General features: G+C 33.7%; 1 protein-coding gene across 3 annotated transcripts in view; it reads right to left on the bottom strand.

Annotated features, from left to right (window-relative positions):
• The window catches only part of CSMD3 (CUB and Sushi multiple domains 3), a gene marked incomplete at both ends in the record, with an annotated part of 1233164 nt that overhangs the window by 782036 nt on the left and 431257 nt on the right, over positions 1 to 19871 (bottom strand). For all 3 annotated transcript variants that reach the window (XM_080802411.1, XM_080802412.1, XM_080802413.1), the window contains one exon: positions 81 to 193. In XM_080802411.1, coding sequence (XP_080658537.1) covers positions 81 to 193 — 113 coding nt within the window. The remainder of the gene's footprint in view (positions 1 to 80; positions 194 to 19871) is intronic.

The raw sequence follows: 19871 nt of genomic DNA, 5'->3' as shown, positions 1-19871 counted from the left end.
TGCTTCTATTGCAAAATCTGGCTGAATATACCAAAATCATTTCATATATCAAAAGAGACAGAGGAATTCATTAAACATACCTTGATAGGGAGCACTAAATCCACGATATCGGTGATTGCTGTCTGTAACAAAATGCAGTCTGAGCCAGTTTTTGTTGCTGATAATTGGTGGTGGTATATTCATTCCAGATAGCCTGAATTATAAAAGACAACAACAAAAAAATCTTTAAAAATTTTTCACCAGTATATTTTTTCACTGAATTGGGACCCAGAGAAATGTCTACCTGTATATAATATTTGTGACATTGCATTGTTAACTTTTAAATACAAATAAATTAGTTAAATACAAATAAATTAGTTATTTTATGTATAGGAAAGTCAATCATAGAATGCTGCAACTCCAAATGTGCTTTTTAATCAGGTTGCATATACTAATAAAATAAACTGTGAACTGGAAATAATTTTTTATTCACCCAAATTTATTGCCTAGATAATAATAAGCATAAAAGAGGCTGAGCCAATGGTGCTGATCTTTATGCTCCTCAAATATATATTGATAAAGTATAGTTAGAAAATGGAAAGACTTCAAAGCAACTGATACACTCTTATCACCTGATATATTTTCCATATTTCATATTCTATGGCAAATTTCCCAATTTCTTTTCATACAGCAACCACTCTTTTAACGTGATTTCTAATACTATAAATTTTTGTAATTATGTTTCATAATATATACTTCATAATATATATGCATAATATATAATATGCACTGGAGGACTGCCCCAAGTGACAGACAGAAAACAGATTGTATTTTGGATGTATATTTATTCTCTATATATTTAGTCACAAAGGTATCAATTCATAGTCTCCTTAAAGCAAGTTACCTAAAGTAAAACTTTTGGAACTATGCCCCAGATACTGGTCATGGTCAAGAGATGAAGTAACACTCCTGTTCTATGTCCTTTGAAGACTTCCAGGGAAGCAGTTTCTCTAATTTCATTCAATAAAGGAATATTATACCCACATACTTACACATTTAAATCCTAGGTGTGTGCTATAAAGTCAAAGTAAAATATTCTCAAAAGCTAGACTATTACTATACTAATACTAGACTATTACTATTATTATTATAGTGAAGGAGAGTTCTTCATTAAGGTTTCCTAATAACCAGTGTATGGTGTATCCTTACTATTCTTCAAAGCTTTTGATTTTCTTCAACACACAGCAAAATAGCTGGTTTGTGTGTGTAGGGGGTGGTGATTACAACTCTTAGTGCTTTGCAGGCAGTCACTCTAGGGTACCCATATGAGGAGATTGGAATATATGTTGTACACATTAATCAGTGTTGAGATGTAGACATGGTGATGTAAGGACCCTTTATCCAAACTGTTCCCTTATTTCTCCCAAAACCTACTTTCCTACAATATTTGGAAACTAGCCATCACTTTCCATGGATGGCTATCTGCCACGGCATAGAAATATGAATTCAGCTCTACTGTATCACTGTAGGCAGAGGTATATACACAGGTGTATAGAATGGTCTTGTCAATATAACTGTGTGATTTAATGTTCATGATTCTAACATGAACAATTCTTATCCCTCATTCTTCTTTGGAATGCATCTTCTCAAACTTTTCTCTATTAATGCCCTATTTTCTCTCTCTTTTCATAGGGGTGACTCTATTTATTGTTGCAGCTGCCTCCGTTGTTCATATCTGAATTTAGCAAATAAAGATATGTATATGACTATAACATTAAGACTGAAGTTTTAAATTTTTACTTCATTACTTTCAAAACTATCCAGGTTATGTTTTCCTTTGCTTGTTGGTTGGTTTGGTTTGAAAAGCAATTTCAAAGAGAAAGTATTTAGATTTGACACAATTATATTTTCAATAGACTAGCATTTTCCATGCCAGGTTTTGATTTACAATTTGGTGTTCTTCTCTTCCTTGATTTCATGCCCATAAATATCCACTAGGGAAAGCTTAAATTATTTTAGACAGTCTGCACACATTTCTAAGTATAATGAGACTATAATATGGTTGGTTGTATAATATGGATGGTTGTAATACATTAAAGTACAGAGTTTGGAGAGAGGCCCTTAGAAGATCCAACAAATGAGAAAGAACTCAACAAAGACATCAACAAGTGAGAGAGGAAAGAAGATGAATCTGACAATTAAAAGGATAAACTTCCCATCTTTCCTAGGGACATCAAAGATAATTTCAGCAACAGAGGGTAGAAAAGGCAACTAATAGCTACCATGGAACTATAGTTTGCAGCCTGAATTCACTTTCAGTAATTGAGAAAGATGGAACTGAATATATTAGAGCTACAGTAGCTAGAAGCACAATGCACATGAGATGGAGGAAATAATGGCAATTTAACTGAAGATATTTCTGACAGCCTCAATGTTTCAGCTCATGAAGCAGAACTATAGGTAAGCCAAGACACTGAACCAGAAAGCAAGTGTACCACAGCATCTCTCCTTCCCAATGACAGTCTCCTAGTACTGCATATTATTAAAGATAATTTATACAACATGGCTTTGTCAATGTCTTATGGAGCAATCTGGGAAATGCATAAAAATATTTCTGTACCATATTTCATATGCTATCAGGACATCTAGGAAATGGAGGATTGAGAATAAATGCTGCCTAGAATGATTCCATTAAATTAACTCAGATAATTTATTAAGTACTAAAGGAGATATTTCCTAAATATAAATCATTGTTATCCTTATCTCATTATGGTCATTTGAAGGTAAGCATATATGGGTTCATTATAGTACAAAGTCTTCTGGATAACAAAGAGATTTAGTGTATTCAACAATTATTTACTGAGCACTGATTATATAACAAACAGTGACACTAAGGGTTGGAAACACAGTAGTAAATACTACAGACAAGATCTACAATTTTGCAAAATGAAAATAAAATCACAAAGATAACTCAAGATAATTTCAGATGGCGGCAAGAGATGTACAAAAACATTAAAAGGTAATATGATAAAGAATATCTAGAGGAGGAGGAGCAAGATGATAGAGGACTGGCAGACTTAAATTTTGCCTGTTCCCAGGAATTCAGCTAGATAGTTATCAAACCATTCTGAAGACCTATCAACTCAACAGGAGATTGAAGAGAAGAATAGTAGCAATTTTATGAACAGAAAAGTGACCACATTTTCTAAGGTAAGATGTGCGGAGAAGTGAATTTGAGGTGATACATGGGAAGAGAGATTGCAAAGGGAGGGGCTGGCTCCCATGGAGCAAAAAATCAGAACTTTTAGAAGTCTTTTCCACTGAGGAATATTGCTCCAGAGTCTAAGCAGGAGGATGAGACCTAGCAAGGACAGTGTAGTCTCAGGACCCATGGGGTCACAGAAAGACCAGGGATGCCTGAGTGCAACAGAGTTCTCAGGTATCAGAGTGGGGAAGTTGGCTGCAGAGATGGAACCAAGAAGTGAGCTCTATGCTCAGGGTTACCTTAAACCATGATCTGAGACACAGTCAGGTCAGCACTCTTCAAGCAGGGATCCAACAAGTGAGAGATCTGAGGAGACCTACCCCTTCCTCCTCTGGGAGGAATGGCGGGGGTATGTGCCACAGGAATCTGCTAGGATTGGAGACTCCAAACGGGGCCATGTGCCAGAGATAGAAACACTTGCTAAGAGGATGGGGTAGCATGGAACACAGCTACTGACCAGAGAGAAAAGAGTGATTGACTGCTTTTATCTGAAGCTGCACTGAGGAGTGGAGCCCTGAGCTCTTGGTTCCTCTGGGTTGGAGATGTGGAGGCCGCCATTTTCATTCTCAACCTCCAAAGCTCTACAGAAAGTGCTCAGGTAACAAAAGATACCAAGAACAAATGTGAGCAGATTACTTAGCCTGGACCCTGGCAAGGGCAGTGCAATTCTGCTTTGGCCAGACATTTAAGAATCACTGCAACAGGCCCTTCCTCCAGAAGATCAACAAGAACATCCAGCAAAAACCAAGTTTACTGATCAATGAGAACTGCAAAACACCAGTGCTAGGAAAATACAGCACATAGAATTCATGGCTTTTATCCCATAATTCTTTAGTCTTTCAAAGTTAATTTTTTTAATGTTATTTTTTTTCCTATTCTATTTTTTTTAAATTTTTCCTCTTTCCTATTTTAACCTTTTAAACTATTGATCTTATCAATACTTCTTAATTTTTAAAATTTTCATTATTATAGTCATATTACATCCCTTCATTGTATTTGATCTTATTTTTTGTATAGATATAAGTTTTTCTTTAAATTTTGGGATATAGTTTCTTGTAACAGATCAAAATATACCCTAAATCTAGGATATGGCTTTGTTCCTGTCTCTAGACTGATCACATTCTCTCCTTTTTTTTTTCTTTTTTTCAACCAGCATCTTATCTTATTCTTTTTAAAGAATCTTTTCTAATTTTCATCTTAAAGTCATATTCCATCCCTTCATTGTGTTTACTCTTATTTTTGTATATAAATATATATGCTTCTTTCTTTAAAATTTTGGGAGGCAGTTTCCTCTAACAGACCAAAATACATAAACATATTTTTTTCTTCTTTTTTCTCTTTCTTCATCCCCAGTTTCAGAACTCTTCTGATTTGATCAGTTTATATTTTTCTGGGATCATTGATACCCTTTTAGCATTTTGTTCTCTCATTTATTTATTCTTATCTGGTTAAAATGACAAGGCAGAAAAACTCACCTCAAAAGCAAGAACAAGAGGCAGTGCTGATGGCTAGGAAACTAATCAATACAGACATTACTAAGATGTCAGAACTGGAGTTCAGAATGATGATTATAAACATGCTACCTGGGCTTGAGAAAAGCGTAGAAGATACTAGAGAAGCCTTTCCAGAGAAATAAAAGAACTAAAATCTAACCAAGTTGAAATTTAAAAAGCTATTAATGAGGTGCAATAAAAAATGGAGGCTCATACTGCTAGGATAAATGAGGAAGAAGATAATTGGTGATATAGAAGACAAAATGATGGAGAAGAAAGAAGGTGAGAAAAAGAAAGATACACAACTACTGGACCACAAGGAGTGAATTCAAGAGATAAGTGATACCATAAGATGAAACAATATTAGAATAATTGGGATCCCAGAAGAAGAGAGAGAAGGCAGAAAGTAATTGGAGCAAATTGTAGTAGAAAATTTCCCTAATTTGGCAAAGGAAACAAGCATCAAAATCCAGGAGGCACAAAGAAACCCCCTCAAAATCAATTAAAATAGGTCAAAAACCCATCATCTCATAGTAAAACTTACAACTCTCAGTGACAAACAGAAAATCCTGAAAGCAGCCCGGGATAAGAGATCTGTAACACACAATGGTAGAAATATTGGATTGGCAGCAGACCTATCCGAAGAGACCTAGCAGGCCAGAAAGTACTGACATGATATATTCAGAGCACCAAATGAAAAAAAAATATGCAGCCAAGAATACTATATCCAGCTAAACTGTCATTGAAAATAGAAGGAGACATAGAAAACTTCCAGGACAAACAAAAACTAAAAGAATTTACAAACACCAAACCAGCCCTACAGAAATATTGAAAGGGGTCCTCTAAGCAAAGAGAGAGCCTAAAAGTAACACAGGACAGAAAGGAACAGAGACAATATGGAGTAACAGTCACCTTAGAGGCAATACAGTGGCACTAAATTCATATCTTTCAATAGTTACCTTGAATGTAAATGGGCTAAATGCCCTAATAAAAAGACACAAAGTATCAGAATGGATAAAAAAAAACAAGATCCCTTGATATGCTGTCTGCAAGAAACTCATTTTAGACTCAAAGACACCTGCAGATTTAAAGTGAGGGGGTGGAAAACAATTTACCATGATAATGGACATCAAAAGAAAGCTGGGGTGACAATCCATATATCAGATAAATTGGATTTTAGGCCAAAGACTATAATAAGATATGAGGAAAGACAGTATATCATACTTAAGGGGTCTGTCCAACAAGAAGAACTAACAATTTTAAATATCTATGCCCCTAATATGGGAGTAGCCAACTATATAAACCAATAACAAAATCAAAGAAACCCATCAACAATAATAAAATAATAGTAGGGGACTTTAACACCCCCTCAAAGAAATGGACAGATCATTTAAGAAAAAGATCAATGGCTTTAAATGGCACACTGGAACAAATGGATGTCACAAATACATACAGAACATTCCATCACAAAGCAACAGAATACACTTTCTTCTCTAGTGTACATGGAACATTCTCCAGAATAGATCATATCCTGGGTCAAAAATCAGGTCTCGGCTGGTAAAAGATTAGGGTCATTTCCTGCATATTTTTGGACCACAACACTAGAACTCAATCATAGTAGGAATGTTGGAAAGAACTCAAAAATATGGAGGCTGAAAAGCATCCTACTAAAGAATGAATGGGTCAACCATGAAATTAAAGAAGAATGGAAAAAAATTCATGGAAACAAATGAAAATAAAAACACAGCTGTTCAAAATCTTTGGGACACAGTAAAGGCCATCCTGAGAGGAAAGTATATAGCAATGCAAGCCTTGCTCAAGAAACAAGAAAGGTTGCATGCATACAACTTAACCCTACATCTAAAGGAGCTAAAGAACAGCAAAGAAAGCCTAAACCCAGCAAGAGAAGAGAAATCATAAAAATCAGAGCAGAAATCAATGAAATAGAAACCAAAAGAACAGTAGAACAGATCAATGGAACTAGGAGTTGGTTCTTTGAAAGAATTAATAAGATTGACAAACCCCTGGTCAGACTTATCAAAAAGAAAAGAGAAAGGACCCAAATTAATAAAATCATGAATGAACGAGGAGAGATCACAACCAACACCAAAGTAATACAAACAGGTATAAGAACACTTTATGAGCAACTATACTCCAGCAAATTAGATAAGTAGGAAGAAATGGATATATTCCTAGAGACAGATAAATACCAAAACAGAACCAGAAACAAATAGAAAACCTGAAAAGACCCATAACCAGGAAGGAGATTGAAGCAGTCACCGAAAATCTCCCAACAAACAAGAGCCAGGATCAGATGGCTTCCCAGGGTAATTCTACCAAACATTTAAAGTAGAATTAATACCTATTCTCCTTAAACTGTTCCAAAAAATAGAAATGGAAGGAAAACTTCCAAACTCGTTTTATGAGGCCAGCATTACCTTGATCCCCAAACCAGACAAAGACCAAAGACCAAGGACAAAGGAGGATTACAGACCAATATCCCTGATGAACACAGATGGGAAAATTCTCACCAAAATAAGCCAATAGGATCCAACAGTACAGTAAAAGAGCTATTTACCATGACCAAGTGGAATTTATTCCTGGGCTGCAAAGTTGGTTCAACATCTACAAATCAATCAGTGTGATATAATACATTAATTAAAGAAAGAACAAGAACCATATGATACTCTCAATAGATGCTGAAAAAACATTTGACAAAGCACAGCATTCTTTCTTGATCAAAACTCCTCACAGTGTAGGCATAGAAAATATATACCTCATTATCATCAAAGCCATCTATGAAAAACCCACAATGAATATCATTTTAAGGGGAAACAACTGAGAGCTTTTCCCCTAAGGGCATTCTCTCTATCCTCCTGATAGAGGATATCAGGATGTCCTCTATCACCACTGCTATTCAATATGGTACTAGAGGTCTTAGCCTAGCAAACAGACAAGAAAAAGAAATAAAAGTCATCAGAATCAGAAAGAAGTCAAACTCTCACTCTTTGCAGGTGATATGATACTTTATGTGGGAAACCCAAAAGACTTTACTCCAAAACTGCTAGAACTCATACAGGAACTCAGTAAAGTGTCAGGATATAAAATCAATGCACAGAAATCAGTTGCATTTCTATACACCAACAGCAAGACAGAAGAAAGAGAAATTAAGGAATCGATGCCATTTACAATTGCACCCAAAACCATAAAATACCTAAGAATAAATCTAAACAAAGTAGCAAAGAATCTAAACTCAGAAAACTATAGAGTACTCATGAAAGAAACTGAGGGAGACACAAAGAAATGAAAAAAAATTCCATGCTCATGGATTAGAAGAACAAATATTGTGAAAATGTCTATGCTATCCAAAGCAATCTATACATTTAGTGCAATCCCTATCAAAATACCATCCATTTTTTTTTCAAAGAAATGGAACCAATAATCCTAAAATTTATATGGAACCAGAAAAGATCCCAAATAGCCAGAAGAATGTTGAAAAAGAAAGCCAAAGTTGGTGGCATCACAATTCCAGACTTCAAGGTCCATTACAAAGCTGCAACCATCAAGAGAGTGTACTGTCACCAAAACAGACACACAGATCAATGGAACAGAATAGAGAGCCCAGAAATGGACCCTCAGCTCTATGGTCAACTAATCCTTGACAAAGCAGGAAAGAATGTCCAATGGAAAAAAGACAGTTTCTCCAACAAATGGTGTTGGGAAAATTGGGTAGCTGCATGTAAAAGAATGAAACTTGATCATTTCCTTACACCACACAGAAAAATAGACTCCAAATGGATGGCAGACCTCAATGTGAGACAGGAATCCATCAAAATCCTTGAGGAGAACACAGGCAGCAACCTCTTCGACCTCAGCCACAGCAACTTCTTAAAACATCACCAAAGACAAGGGAAGCAAGGCCAAAAATGAACTTATTGGAACCTCATCAAGATCAAAAGCTTTTGCACAGCAAAGGAAACAGTCAACAAAACCACAAGACAACTGTCAGAATGGGAGAAGATCTTCACAAGTGACATATCAGATAAAGGGCTAGTATCCAAAATCTATAAAGAACTTATGAGACTCAACACCCACAGAACAAATAATCCAATCAAGAAATGGACAGAAGACATAAACAGACATTTCTGCAAAGAAGACATCCAGATGGCCAGAAGACACATGAAAAAGTGCTCCACATCACTCAGCATCAGGGAAATACAAATCAAAACCAGAGTGAAATACCACCTCACATCAGTTAGAATGGCTAACATTAACAAGTCAGGAAATGGCAGATGGTGGCAAGGATGCAGAGAAAGGGAAACCCTCCTACACTGTTGGTGGGAATGCAAGCTGGTGCAGCCACTCTGGAAAACAGCATGGAGTTTCCTCAAAAAGTTGAAAATAGAGCTACCCTATGACCCAACAATCGCACTACTGGGTAATTACCCTAAAGATACAAATATAGTGATCTGAAGGGCATGTGCACCTCAGTGTTAATATCAGTAATATCCACAATAGCCAAACTATGCAAAGAGCCTAGATGTAAATCAAGAAATGAATGGATAAAGAAGTTGTGGTATATATTTATAATAGAATACTATGCAGTCATCAAAAAGGGAAATCTTGTCATTTGCAGTGACATGGATGGAATTATAGGGTATTATGCTAAGTGAAATAAGTCAGAGAAAGCCAATTATCATATGATCTCACTGATATGAGGAATTTGAGAAACGAGGCAAAGGATCTTAGGGGAAAGGAGGGAAAAATGAAACAAGATGAAACCAGAGAGAGAGACAAACCATACGAGACTCTTAATCTCAGGAAACAAACTAAGGGTTGTCAGAGTGGAGAGGGGTGGGAGGGATAGGGTGGCTGGGTGATAGACATTGGGGATGGTATATGTTATGGTGAGAAAAAAAGAAAAAAAAGAATGTCTGGAAATTAGGTTTCGCTTGTTGTAATGTATTTTCCATTTTACACTCAAAACAGCCATACTCATGATTATATGTTTTAAATTACTAAATTGGATTTTAGGAGAATTAAATCAAAGAAAAATATGATAATGATTAAATGTCATAAATTTATAGCTTACTATTATGACTTGCATCCAAGAAGAATTCAAAACCTGTCTTTTGAGTAATTAATAAATTGGAATGGACATAGTAATTTAATAATGATATCAAATTTCATTGCATATTCAGTGCAGAAATATAATAATACAGTGTAACTTGCCAATATTACACTTTATAAATTTTTTATTTTTTAATTTCCTGCAGGAATAAGTAATCACAAACTGATATTTACTTATTCATTTTAATAAACTGATATTTAAAATCAGATGCAACCTTTTCTATTGTAGATAGTGCCTCAGAGAATATAACTGTAAGCAGTACAAAAAAATTTTTAATCAGTTAAGTGTAGGAAATCTGAGAGAATCACAGATCCTTACCAGTTTTTAGAAGTGTTGAAATCTATTTTAAGCCTATGTCTTTGGTTTATAACTCTCTTGTCAGATCCTTACTGCTGTTATCCTCTGACCTTTGGTTCTCAACTCTCTGAAAGTTAGCACTTGCAACAACAGGTGTCCTTTTTGGGCTTTAACATCTTTTCTTTTTTTTAAATCTTTCCAATGCCCTAAAATCATGCAAACCTAATGACCTGTCTTTCCTCATCTTTAGTACCCTCAGGCACAGTCAGACCTCAAACCCATAATTATTCTAATCATCAAAAACCTCACTGTCCCCACATAGTTCTCCTGCAACCTCCCAATTTTACTTCTTTCTCTTTCCTGCTCTCTCTCCCTTCCTTCTCCTTTTCCTCTTTTACTTCTTTTGACCCACTTCTTTTCTCTGGATCCCTCTGTTGTCCAAGATTTTGTGAAACCAATTGTTTTACTTTGACATGTAAAAATTTCCTAAAATTCATCCTTTCATCTTAACTCAAGACCTTTTCATGTACTTCTCTTTAAGGCCAAAATGTCTCTATATATTTTTTACTTTCATTTGCTTCCTTCATCATTCTCAGTGAAGCCAAGTCTTAAAGTTTCAAGATTGAGATAAATACCAAATCTCCTCTGCATAGTCTTAGCACATCATTATTATTTTGTATAGTAGTAAGTTTTCCATCCTCACTACTATTTTACATTTCTTTTGAAGGTAGGTTATTAAATTCATGGTGCTGAGCACAGTGACTGATGGATAGTAGATGTACACTGATGCTATTTATCAAGAAATACAAGTATATAAGCTCTTTGTGCACATGCCCTCTATTAGTACTTTTTTTTTTTCATTTTATTTCTTTTCAGTGTTCCAGCATTCATTGTTTATGCACCACACCCAGTGCTCCATGAATTACATGCCCTCCATAATACCCACCACCAGGCTCACTTCTTATGGCACTTCTCGCAACATTCATGTGATTATATTGTACATGTTCTATAGATATAGAGTTAGAAGCAGGAAGCACATTGGATTTATGCCTGAACCCAAAAGCATATTTTAAGTTATAGATGATGAACAGATGCCAGTCAAGTTAAATAATATCATAACATTTCTCATAGTGTGTTCTAATAAATATTAGCCACCAAAACTGCCTTTGGGGATGAGGGATGGTACCCCAGTAAAAAAGACACTGAATTGTTGTTTTATAACCATATCTCCCTTTTTTGTATTTTTTGTGAAGTTTTAATACAGAATTTCTCTTATTTATTTAAAAAGTAACTCTCCCATTCCTGAACTTTGACATAAAATCAAATAACATGTTGTACAATTATTTAATAGAACCTCTTCAGAAACTACTAATTTTATGTATTCTTTGATGTCTGGATAGAAATGTGTTTCATAGTCTCAGTAAAAACCAGCATCTTTAAAAATAGTCAAGCAAGAAAAACTCATAAAGTTTCTATTACATTCTACAACTTATAATAGGTTAGAAAATTATTTTAGCAACAAAAGTAATCTATTTCTGGGATGACATTAAAGGCACTAATCTTCCATGCCATGCAAGTCATGAGTACTCTGTGTGTGGAGTGTAGAGATATCCACAATGACCAGGCTGTGCTTTTTTCCAACACGGATATCTGTGCTCTTGGTTAGATATTTAAAAGTCACTGAACTGCAGAACACACAATCTTATGTGATTTTAACAAGAGCATTAAGAGGCTAAGCATTGTATTATGCAGTCCAATTATTCAGAAGACAGATGTTATAAAGTATTTACAAAGCAAATGAGAGAAGTGGCTACACTAAATTTTCTTTGCTTTCTAACCCCACTACCCCTTTACTGACATTACCCACTTGCTTATCCTCATCTCTACCCTGACTTTAGTTTCCCACATATCCCTCATTTCCATGATCTGTTAGGTATTTTTCTTATAAAAATTGAATGCTGTGGAATAATGTTACTTTTATCTAAACACATGCCTCCGGAAAATATCTTTATATTTCAGATACAATGTGTTTGTGTCCAGCTACCAAAATTTAATGAAGATGAAATAGAAAAGTTTAATAGTACTATAACTATTTCAAAATTGAATTTGTAATTAAAAACTAGCAAAAAACCTCCATATCCAGATATTAATAGAGAATTCTACTAAACGTATAAAGAATTAACAACAATTTTACCCATTCTTTTTCAGAAAATAGAAGATGAGGGAACACTTCTCAACTCATTTTATAGGGTTAGTACTACATTATTTATAAAATCAAAGTCAGTAAAAAAAAAAGCAAAAAAAAAAAAACAGAAAATAAATAAAAATAAAAAATAAAAACTTTAGACCAATACCTCTCAATAAATATAAAATCCTCAATAAAATATTAGTAAACTGATTCATCAAGGTACAAAAAGAATTACACACCATAATCTAGTGAGATTTAGTCAAATTATAGAAGGCTGGCTTAATCTTTGAAAATCAATTAATGTAATCCACCATATCAAAAAGTTATAAAAGAAAATTTAATGATCAAATCAATAGACACAGAAAAAGTATTTCATAAAATTCAACATCCATTGATGATAAAAACCCTCAGCAAATTAGGAAGACAGGGAACAACCAAAACTTGATAAAGAACATGTACAAAACCTGTAACATCATAATGTTGAATTACTGATTTTTTTTTTATTAAGATCACTAACACGGTATATGACTCTTACTCAACATTGTGCTATAGGTTCTAGTGAGTACATAAGGCATGGAAAAGAAATTAAAAGGAATATATCTTGGAAAGAAAGAAATTGTTTCTACTTAAAATGACATGATCATTTATGTAGAAAATCCCACACAATCTACAAAATAAACTCCTAGAACTAATAAGTACATTCAGTCTGGTCACTGAATACAAGATGAATTTAAAAAATCAATTTCTAAATAATAACAATGAATAAGTGGAAATTTTAAAAATTCAATTTACAATTTCTTGAGTAAAATTAAATACTTAGGTATAAATCTAGTGAATCATTTATAGGCTATCAGGAAATTTTAGAAATGCAATAAAAAATCAAAGACATAAGTAAATGAAAAGACATGTCATGTATTTGAAGACTTATCATAGTAGAGATATTAATTCTCCCCCAAAATAGTCTAAGTTTTAATGCAATTCCTATTGAAATGCCAGGAAATTCTGTTTGTAGACATACATAAAGTAATTATAAAATGGACATAGAAAAATACAAGACCCAGGATAGCTTAAACAAATTTGAAAAAGAACAAAGTCCAAGTAATCAACAACATTTTCAATAAATGATGCTGGGACCATTGAACAACCATTAAGAAAAAAATTAATCTCAGTCTAAAGTTCAGACTTGAAAAAATTAAACATCTGTTTGTGATTTTAAGAAGTCTCAGCAAACTGGTAAAATAAAGTATTAAACCTGATAAAGGGTGCCCATGAAAAAGATACAACTAATGTAATTCTGATAATTCCTGAAGGTGAAGAACTCAGTGTTTTCCTTGTAAGATCAGAAACAAATTATAGATGTTCACTCTCACCACTTCTATTCAGCATTGAATTGGAAGTTCCCGCTAGTGCAATAAAGAAAACTAAATAAAAGACATGCTAAAGTTAAAGGGTAAAATTGTCTTTGTTTTCAGAGGACATGATTGTATATGTTGAAAATTTCTGTAAATCTACAAAATGCAAGTGGACCTCATGAATGACTTTATCAAGATCTCAGGATAGAAAATGAATGTACAAAAATCAACTATTTTTCTGTGTCTTAACAATGAGCAATTGAAAATTGATTTTTTAAGTTAAGTACCACTTATAGCAATGAGCAATTGAAAATTGATTTTATAAGTACCACTTATAAAAAATAATTGAAACAGGAATAAATATAACAAAATATGGGTCATTTTAATATGCCTCAAACTTCAAATAATATATAAATAATATTTATATACTTAGATAGCCTAAGTAGGTAGAGAGATATGCCCAGCCTAAGTAGATAGAGATATGCCCACATTCATTTATAGGAGAATTCAACATGGTCATGATGCCATTTTCCCTTATTAATGTATAAATACAGTATAATTCTTGTGAAAATCTCAGTGGAAATGAATGATTCTAAAGTTCATGTGGAAATATAAAGTACCTAGAATAATTTTTTTAAAGAACCTAATTAGCTGATTCATGCTTGTTGATTATAGACTATCAATCTACAGTAATAATGATGAGGTGTTACTGATCTGATATACATACAGATAAATGGAAGAAAATAGAAAGTCTAGAAATAAATCTGCAAGTATATAACCAATTGATTTTTTTAATATCTTATTTATTTATTTATTTATTTTAAATTAACATATAATGTATTATTAGCCCCAGGGGTACAGGACTGTGAATCGCCAGGTTTATACACTTCACAGCACTCACCATAGCACATACCCTCCCCAGTGTCCTTAACCCAACCACCCTTTCCCTATCCCCTTCCCCCCAGAAACCCTGTTAGTTTTGTGAGATTAAGAGTCTCTAATGGTTTGTCTCCCTCCCCATCCCATCTTGTTTCATTTATTCTTTTTCTACCCCCCAAACTCCCCATGTTGCTTCTCGACTTCCTCATATCAGGGAGATCATATGATAGTTGTCTTTCTCCGATTGACTTATTTCGCTCAGCATAATACCCTCTAGTTCCATCCACGTCATCACAAATGGCAAGATTCCATTTCTTTTGATGGCTGCATAGGATTCCATTGTGTATATGTACCACATCTTTATCCATTCATCTGTTGATGGACATCTAGGTTCTTTCCATAGTTTGGCTATTGTGGACATTGCTGCTATAAACATTTGGGTGCATGTGCCCCTTTGCATCACTATGTTTGGATCTTTAGGGTAAATACCCAGTAGTGCAATTGCTGGGTCAATAGGGTAGCTCTATTTTCAACTTTTTGAGGAAACTCCATGCTGTTTTTCAGAGTAGACCAATTGATTTTTAACAAAGAATTCAAGGTAACTGAATGAAGGAAAAAATATCCTCTCAACAAATGGTGTGGAAATGAATATTTTAATACGAAAAAATAAGGAAGACTATCTCAACCCCACATAAATATTAACTCAAAATAAATCACAGACATGAATGTAAGTGCAAAAAATGTTAAAACTTCCAGAAAAATGCATGAGAGAAAAATCTGTGGACTAGTGGGAGATTTGTTAGATAAGAGAGAAAAAGCATGAATCACTAAAAAAAAACAAACAAACAAACAAAAAACCCTTCATATTTTAAAAAGTTCTGCTCATGCAAATATACTATTAAGAAAATTGAATGACAAGCCATAGATGAGGAACAAGTATTTTTTTTTAAAGATTTTATTTATTAATTTGACAGAGATCACAAGTAGGCAAAGAGGCAGGCAGAGAGAGAGGAGGAAGCAGGCTCCCTGCGGAGCAGAGAGCCCGATGCAGGGCTTGATCCCAGGACCCTGGGATCATGACCTGAGCCGAAGGCAGAGGCTTTAACCCACTGAGCCACCCAGGCGCCCCAGGAACAAGTATTTCTAATGTACATATTTTAAAAATAAATGTATATACAATACAAAAAGAATTTTCTAAATTAGTAAGAAAAACAGATGACTCAACAAAAAAATTGGTAAAATGTTTTGAAAACTTCATGGAGAAAGAAATACAGAAAACAAAGAGGCACATGTAAAGATGTTCAAATTAAAATGAGATACCACTATCCACTTAGGAAAATGACTTATAGGAATATCCACTGAGAACTAATACACTCATTAAAATGGTTATCATTTAAAAAACTCAAAGTTGTAAGATTGGTGAGAATGAAGAGCAATTTGAACTTTTATATCTGGCTGGTGGAATGCAGTGTTGTAGAGCTACTTTGGAAAGCAGGTTAACAATTTCTTACACAACATACAATCATCATTTTACTTAGCCATCTCACTCTTAGTTATTTACCTAAGGGAAATGAAAATGTATGTCCATACAAAGACTTGTACACAAGTTTTTGTCTTCATTATGTCTTCATCTTCATTCATAATCACCAGAAACTGACAAGTGGCGAATAAATAAGCAGATCTGGTACATTCATACAATTATGCTTTATTCACCAATTATAAGGAAGAACTATTGATATGAGCAACAAAATAGATGAATATCACAAGCATTGTAAGTGAAAGAATTGATACGGTGCATGCTATGTGATTGCATATTGTATAATTTTTTTTTTCATATGACATTCAAAGAAAAGGAAAGACAATCACAACAGTGATTGCCAAAAGCTGGAGGTGAGGAGAGAGAAGTGACTAAAAAGGGAAACAAGGAAAATTCTCAGGAGAGGGAAACATTTGATATCTTTATTTTGGCTGCATGATTGTATATGTTCATAAGAACACATAAAATTATATTCCTAAGAAGGTTGAATTTTAATGTAAATTACTCTTCCATAAACCTGACTTGAAGAAAACAAATAATTTTAAGAGATCTTGGTTTGGCTGTCAATAGCATTAACAAAATAATAGATATATTTCTTGCTTGGAGCCAATAATTGGAACAAAATAAATGTATTCTCTCAAAGGAAAGGACAAGAAGTCATTTTAAATTCTTGAAAAGGGTCATCCTCTTTATGACTAAACCTCAAATATCATTAGATATATATGCAAATATATATTCAAACTATGAATATTCTAAATTGTTTTTCCTTGCACAATAATTAATACTTCCAGTTTTAACCATAATTACATCAACAGATTTATTGCCAATGCATTTTTTTCTTTAGGTCTCCTGCATTGATAATTATACCAGGAAAATCATCTAAAAAGCAAATGTTTGAAAAGAAAAAAAAATTAGCCAGCCATTTACTTTATCTGCTTAAGCCCAATAATTTCATTTATCTTTCTCACTGAACTAAAATAAATACTTATGTTAGAATCAGACTTCATTTTTTTCATGTCACAATTTTTTGAAACAGCAGCTAAAGAACATAGGAAATGTTGAATATAAATGATCAGTGTCTGTATACTCAAGCAATGGTTACAGTATAATTCCTAACTTTTCCATAATTTTTTTCATATTGTAAGCACAATATATAAATTCTTTTGAGTCATTGACTAAACTTTTAATTGTACCTCCATTACTAAACAGAGCTCTTATTTCTACTTTTCTAAAAATGGAAATTGAATAGCTTCAAATTTACTGTGAGATGTAAATATCTTCAAAGACCCATTCAAGAGCATCACTGATTTACTTTTCCAAATACTATCCGTATGTATCCATATCCATATACTATCCATATGTAAAAATACTATCTATATCCAAGGAAAGTATAAAACATTAAAAATTATACATAAATGAGAAAGGGTATGGCTGAACAGTCCAAAGAAAGTACACCTCAATTCTGCTCCACTTTCCTTTCCCTCTCTCCCCTCTGAAAATCACGAAACAAATCAAAATAAACAAAACAAAAACATTTAGAATAGAGTTTCTTAAAACAGAGTATACTATTATTCCTATTCCTATGGATTATCTCTTTTTCACAGATTCCCATACTTATAATAAAAAGGTATGTAAATAAATATACAATCTGCAAAACTTGTTAGGTATGATTTATGGGGACTACTAAAATTTTCACAAATTCCCTAATTTTCTCACTTTTCTACCTAAAGTGTTTAAGTAGATATTTTAGCAAATGAACTACTCATACCTTTTACCAGGTTAATATTAGTAATAATAATGTGCAATATTTAGTAAGAGCTATTTACTATGCACTGCATATTATTTAAGCATACCCATTTAATTACAGAAAATAATACCTATTTATTATGAAATGCAACAAAATTGAGATTTTAATTATGGTAGATTGCTGTATAATATATAAATTTGTAAATACTGCTATTTTATTTGTTGGAAAATCATCACAGTGTTAATTCCAGCCATTCTAATGGAAGGGATCATTATAATTTACAGTTACATAATCCAGTGGGTATTAAACATTTGTTAAATTCATATAAGGTCTGATAGTTTAAGACAAAGCTTATAATAAGCTCTCAGACAGCTTAAGCTGATTAATGCATATGAGTAGTGCCCAATGCAATTACTTTAGTATATGTTCAATGTTGTTTTCTTATTTTAGATGTGTTACTTTTTTCCCCCTTTATTTATGCCACCATCAAGCATATGATTTCTCAAAAAAAAATGCCTGATAAATGATATTTTCTACATCATTTACCTTTTTATTTTCCTATATTAGTCTCAGTAATTTTTCTTCCTCTCAATTTATTTTATAAGCAGTTAGGTTTTTAGTCTGGCATTTTGTACTATATTGAAGAATTTATAACTTTACTTGGAAAAATCATTTAGATATACAATTATCTATTTTACTATGTTTTTAATTTTGATATTAATTGTGAAACAACATCTACAAAACTTGTAAACTCCAAGATCTCACATTACTTTTGCTTAGGACATCAGGAAAGGATTGAAAGATTTATCATTCCTGACAAAAAAGAACAAAGCAAAGCAAAACAAAGGCTGAAAACCATGTTTTATTAATTTCATAGCAAAAAATGCAAACATACTCAGGAAGAATTTTGAAGTGAATGTAATAAAGGAAATGTTATAGAGTTGTCGGAGAGGAACCAAAATGGAATGCTGTGGTACCAAGGGTAATAGGTTTCCACATTACCTCTAGTCCAAATGGGAATTGATTTCCACCCTATGAAAAATGGGAATGCCTGCTCACACTTAGACATGGTTCTGGAGTTTGTTACAGGGAATTAAGTCAGTCCCTTCTGTGGCTAAACTCTCAAGAAAGCCAGAGGGCAAGAGAAGGCAGAGCAAGGAAGTTGAATTTGGATTAAGAGCAAAGAGAAGGGGCAGAGAATAACAGCAAAGTTGTCAATGTGCTCATTGCTTATTTAAAGATACCAGAGATGCAAGGCTATCAAGACACAAGATAAGAAACTATAGCCTGAATACACATAATATTTAATATCAAACATTCTTAAAGGCAATGCAAACCTCATCACAGGATAGATAATGTTGATAGTAAAGTCTTTTTTTTCCTTAAGCTAAGAAGCCATTCAACAAATAACTGCCAGGAGGGTTCCATCTACCAACCATTCTTGCTGGGGATGCCTGAGTGAACACAGTGCCATCTTTGTCTTTGTAGTGGGAGAATATTGTATAATAGATTTTAGCAAGATTAACAGCAGAAATGGAATATATGTATATAATGAAGTAGAGGAGAGTAAAAGCACTGGGCCATCAAGGGGTGCATGGTCTAGAAAATTTTCTCATCTCCCCTAATACTGAGTAAAAAGAACATATTCTAACAAGGTGAGTGTGAACTCTCTGGTAGCTCTGGGAAGCATCCATATGGTACATGGAAAATCCATAGGGTCCTACAGAAGAAAAGGAGCTCTTGATTGGAAGCCCTTGCAACAAACAAACAAACAAACAACCTCTGGGGAGACATATTACTATAAAACATGCATTTGAACCAACTCATACCTGTTAGAATGGCTAAAATTAACAACACAGGATACAGCAGATGTTGGCAAGGATGTGGAGAAACGGGAACCCTATTATACTGTTGGTGGGATTGCAAACTGGTGCAGCCACTCTGGAAAACAGTATGGAGTTTCCTCAAAAAAAAAAAAAAAAAAAAAGAACTACCTTATGACC

Source organism: Martes martes (assembly GCF_963455335.1).
Source record: "Martes martes genome assembly, chromosome: 4".
Classification (NCBI taxonomy): Eukaryota; Metazoa; Chordata; class Mammalia; order Carnivora; family Mustelidae; genus Martes; species Martes martes.
Note: the sequence above shows the minus strand (reverse complement) of the source record. Positions and strands in the feature narration are given on the sequence as shown.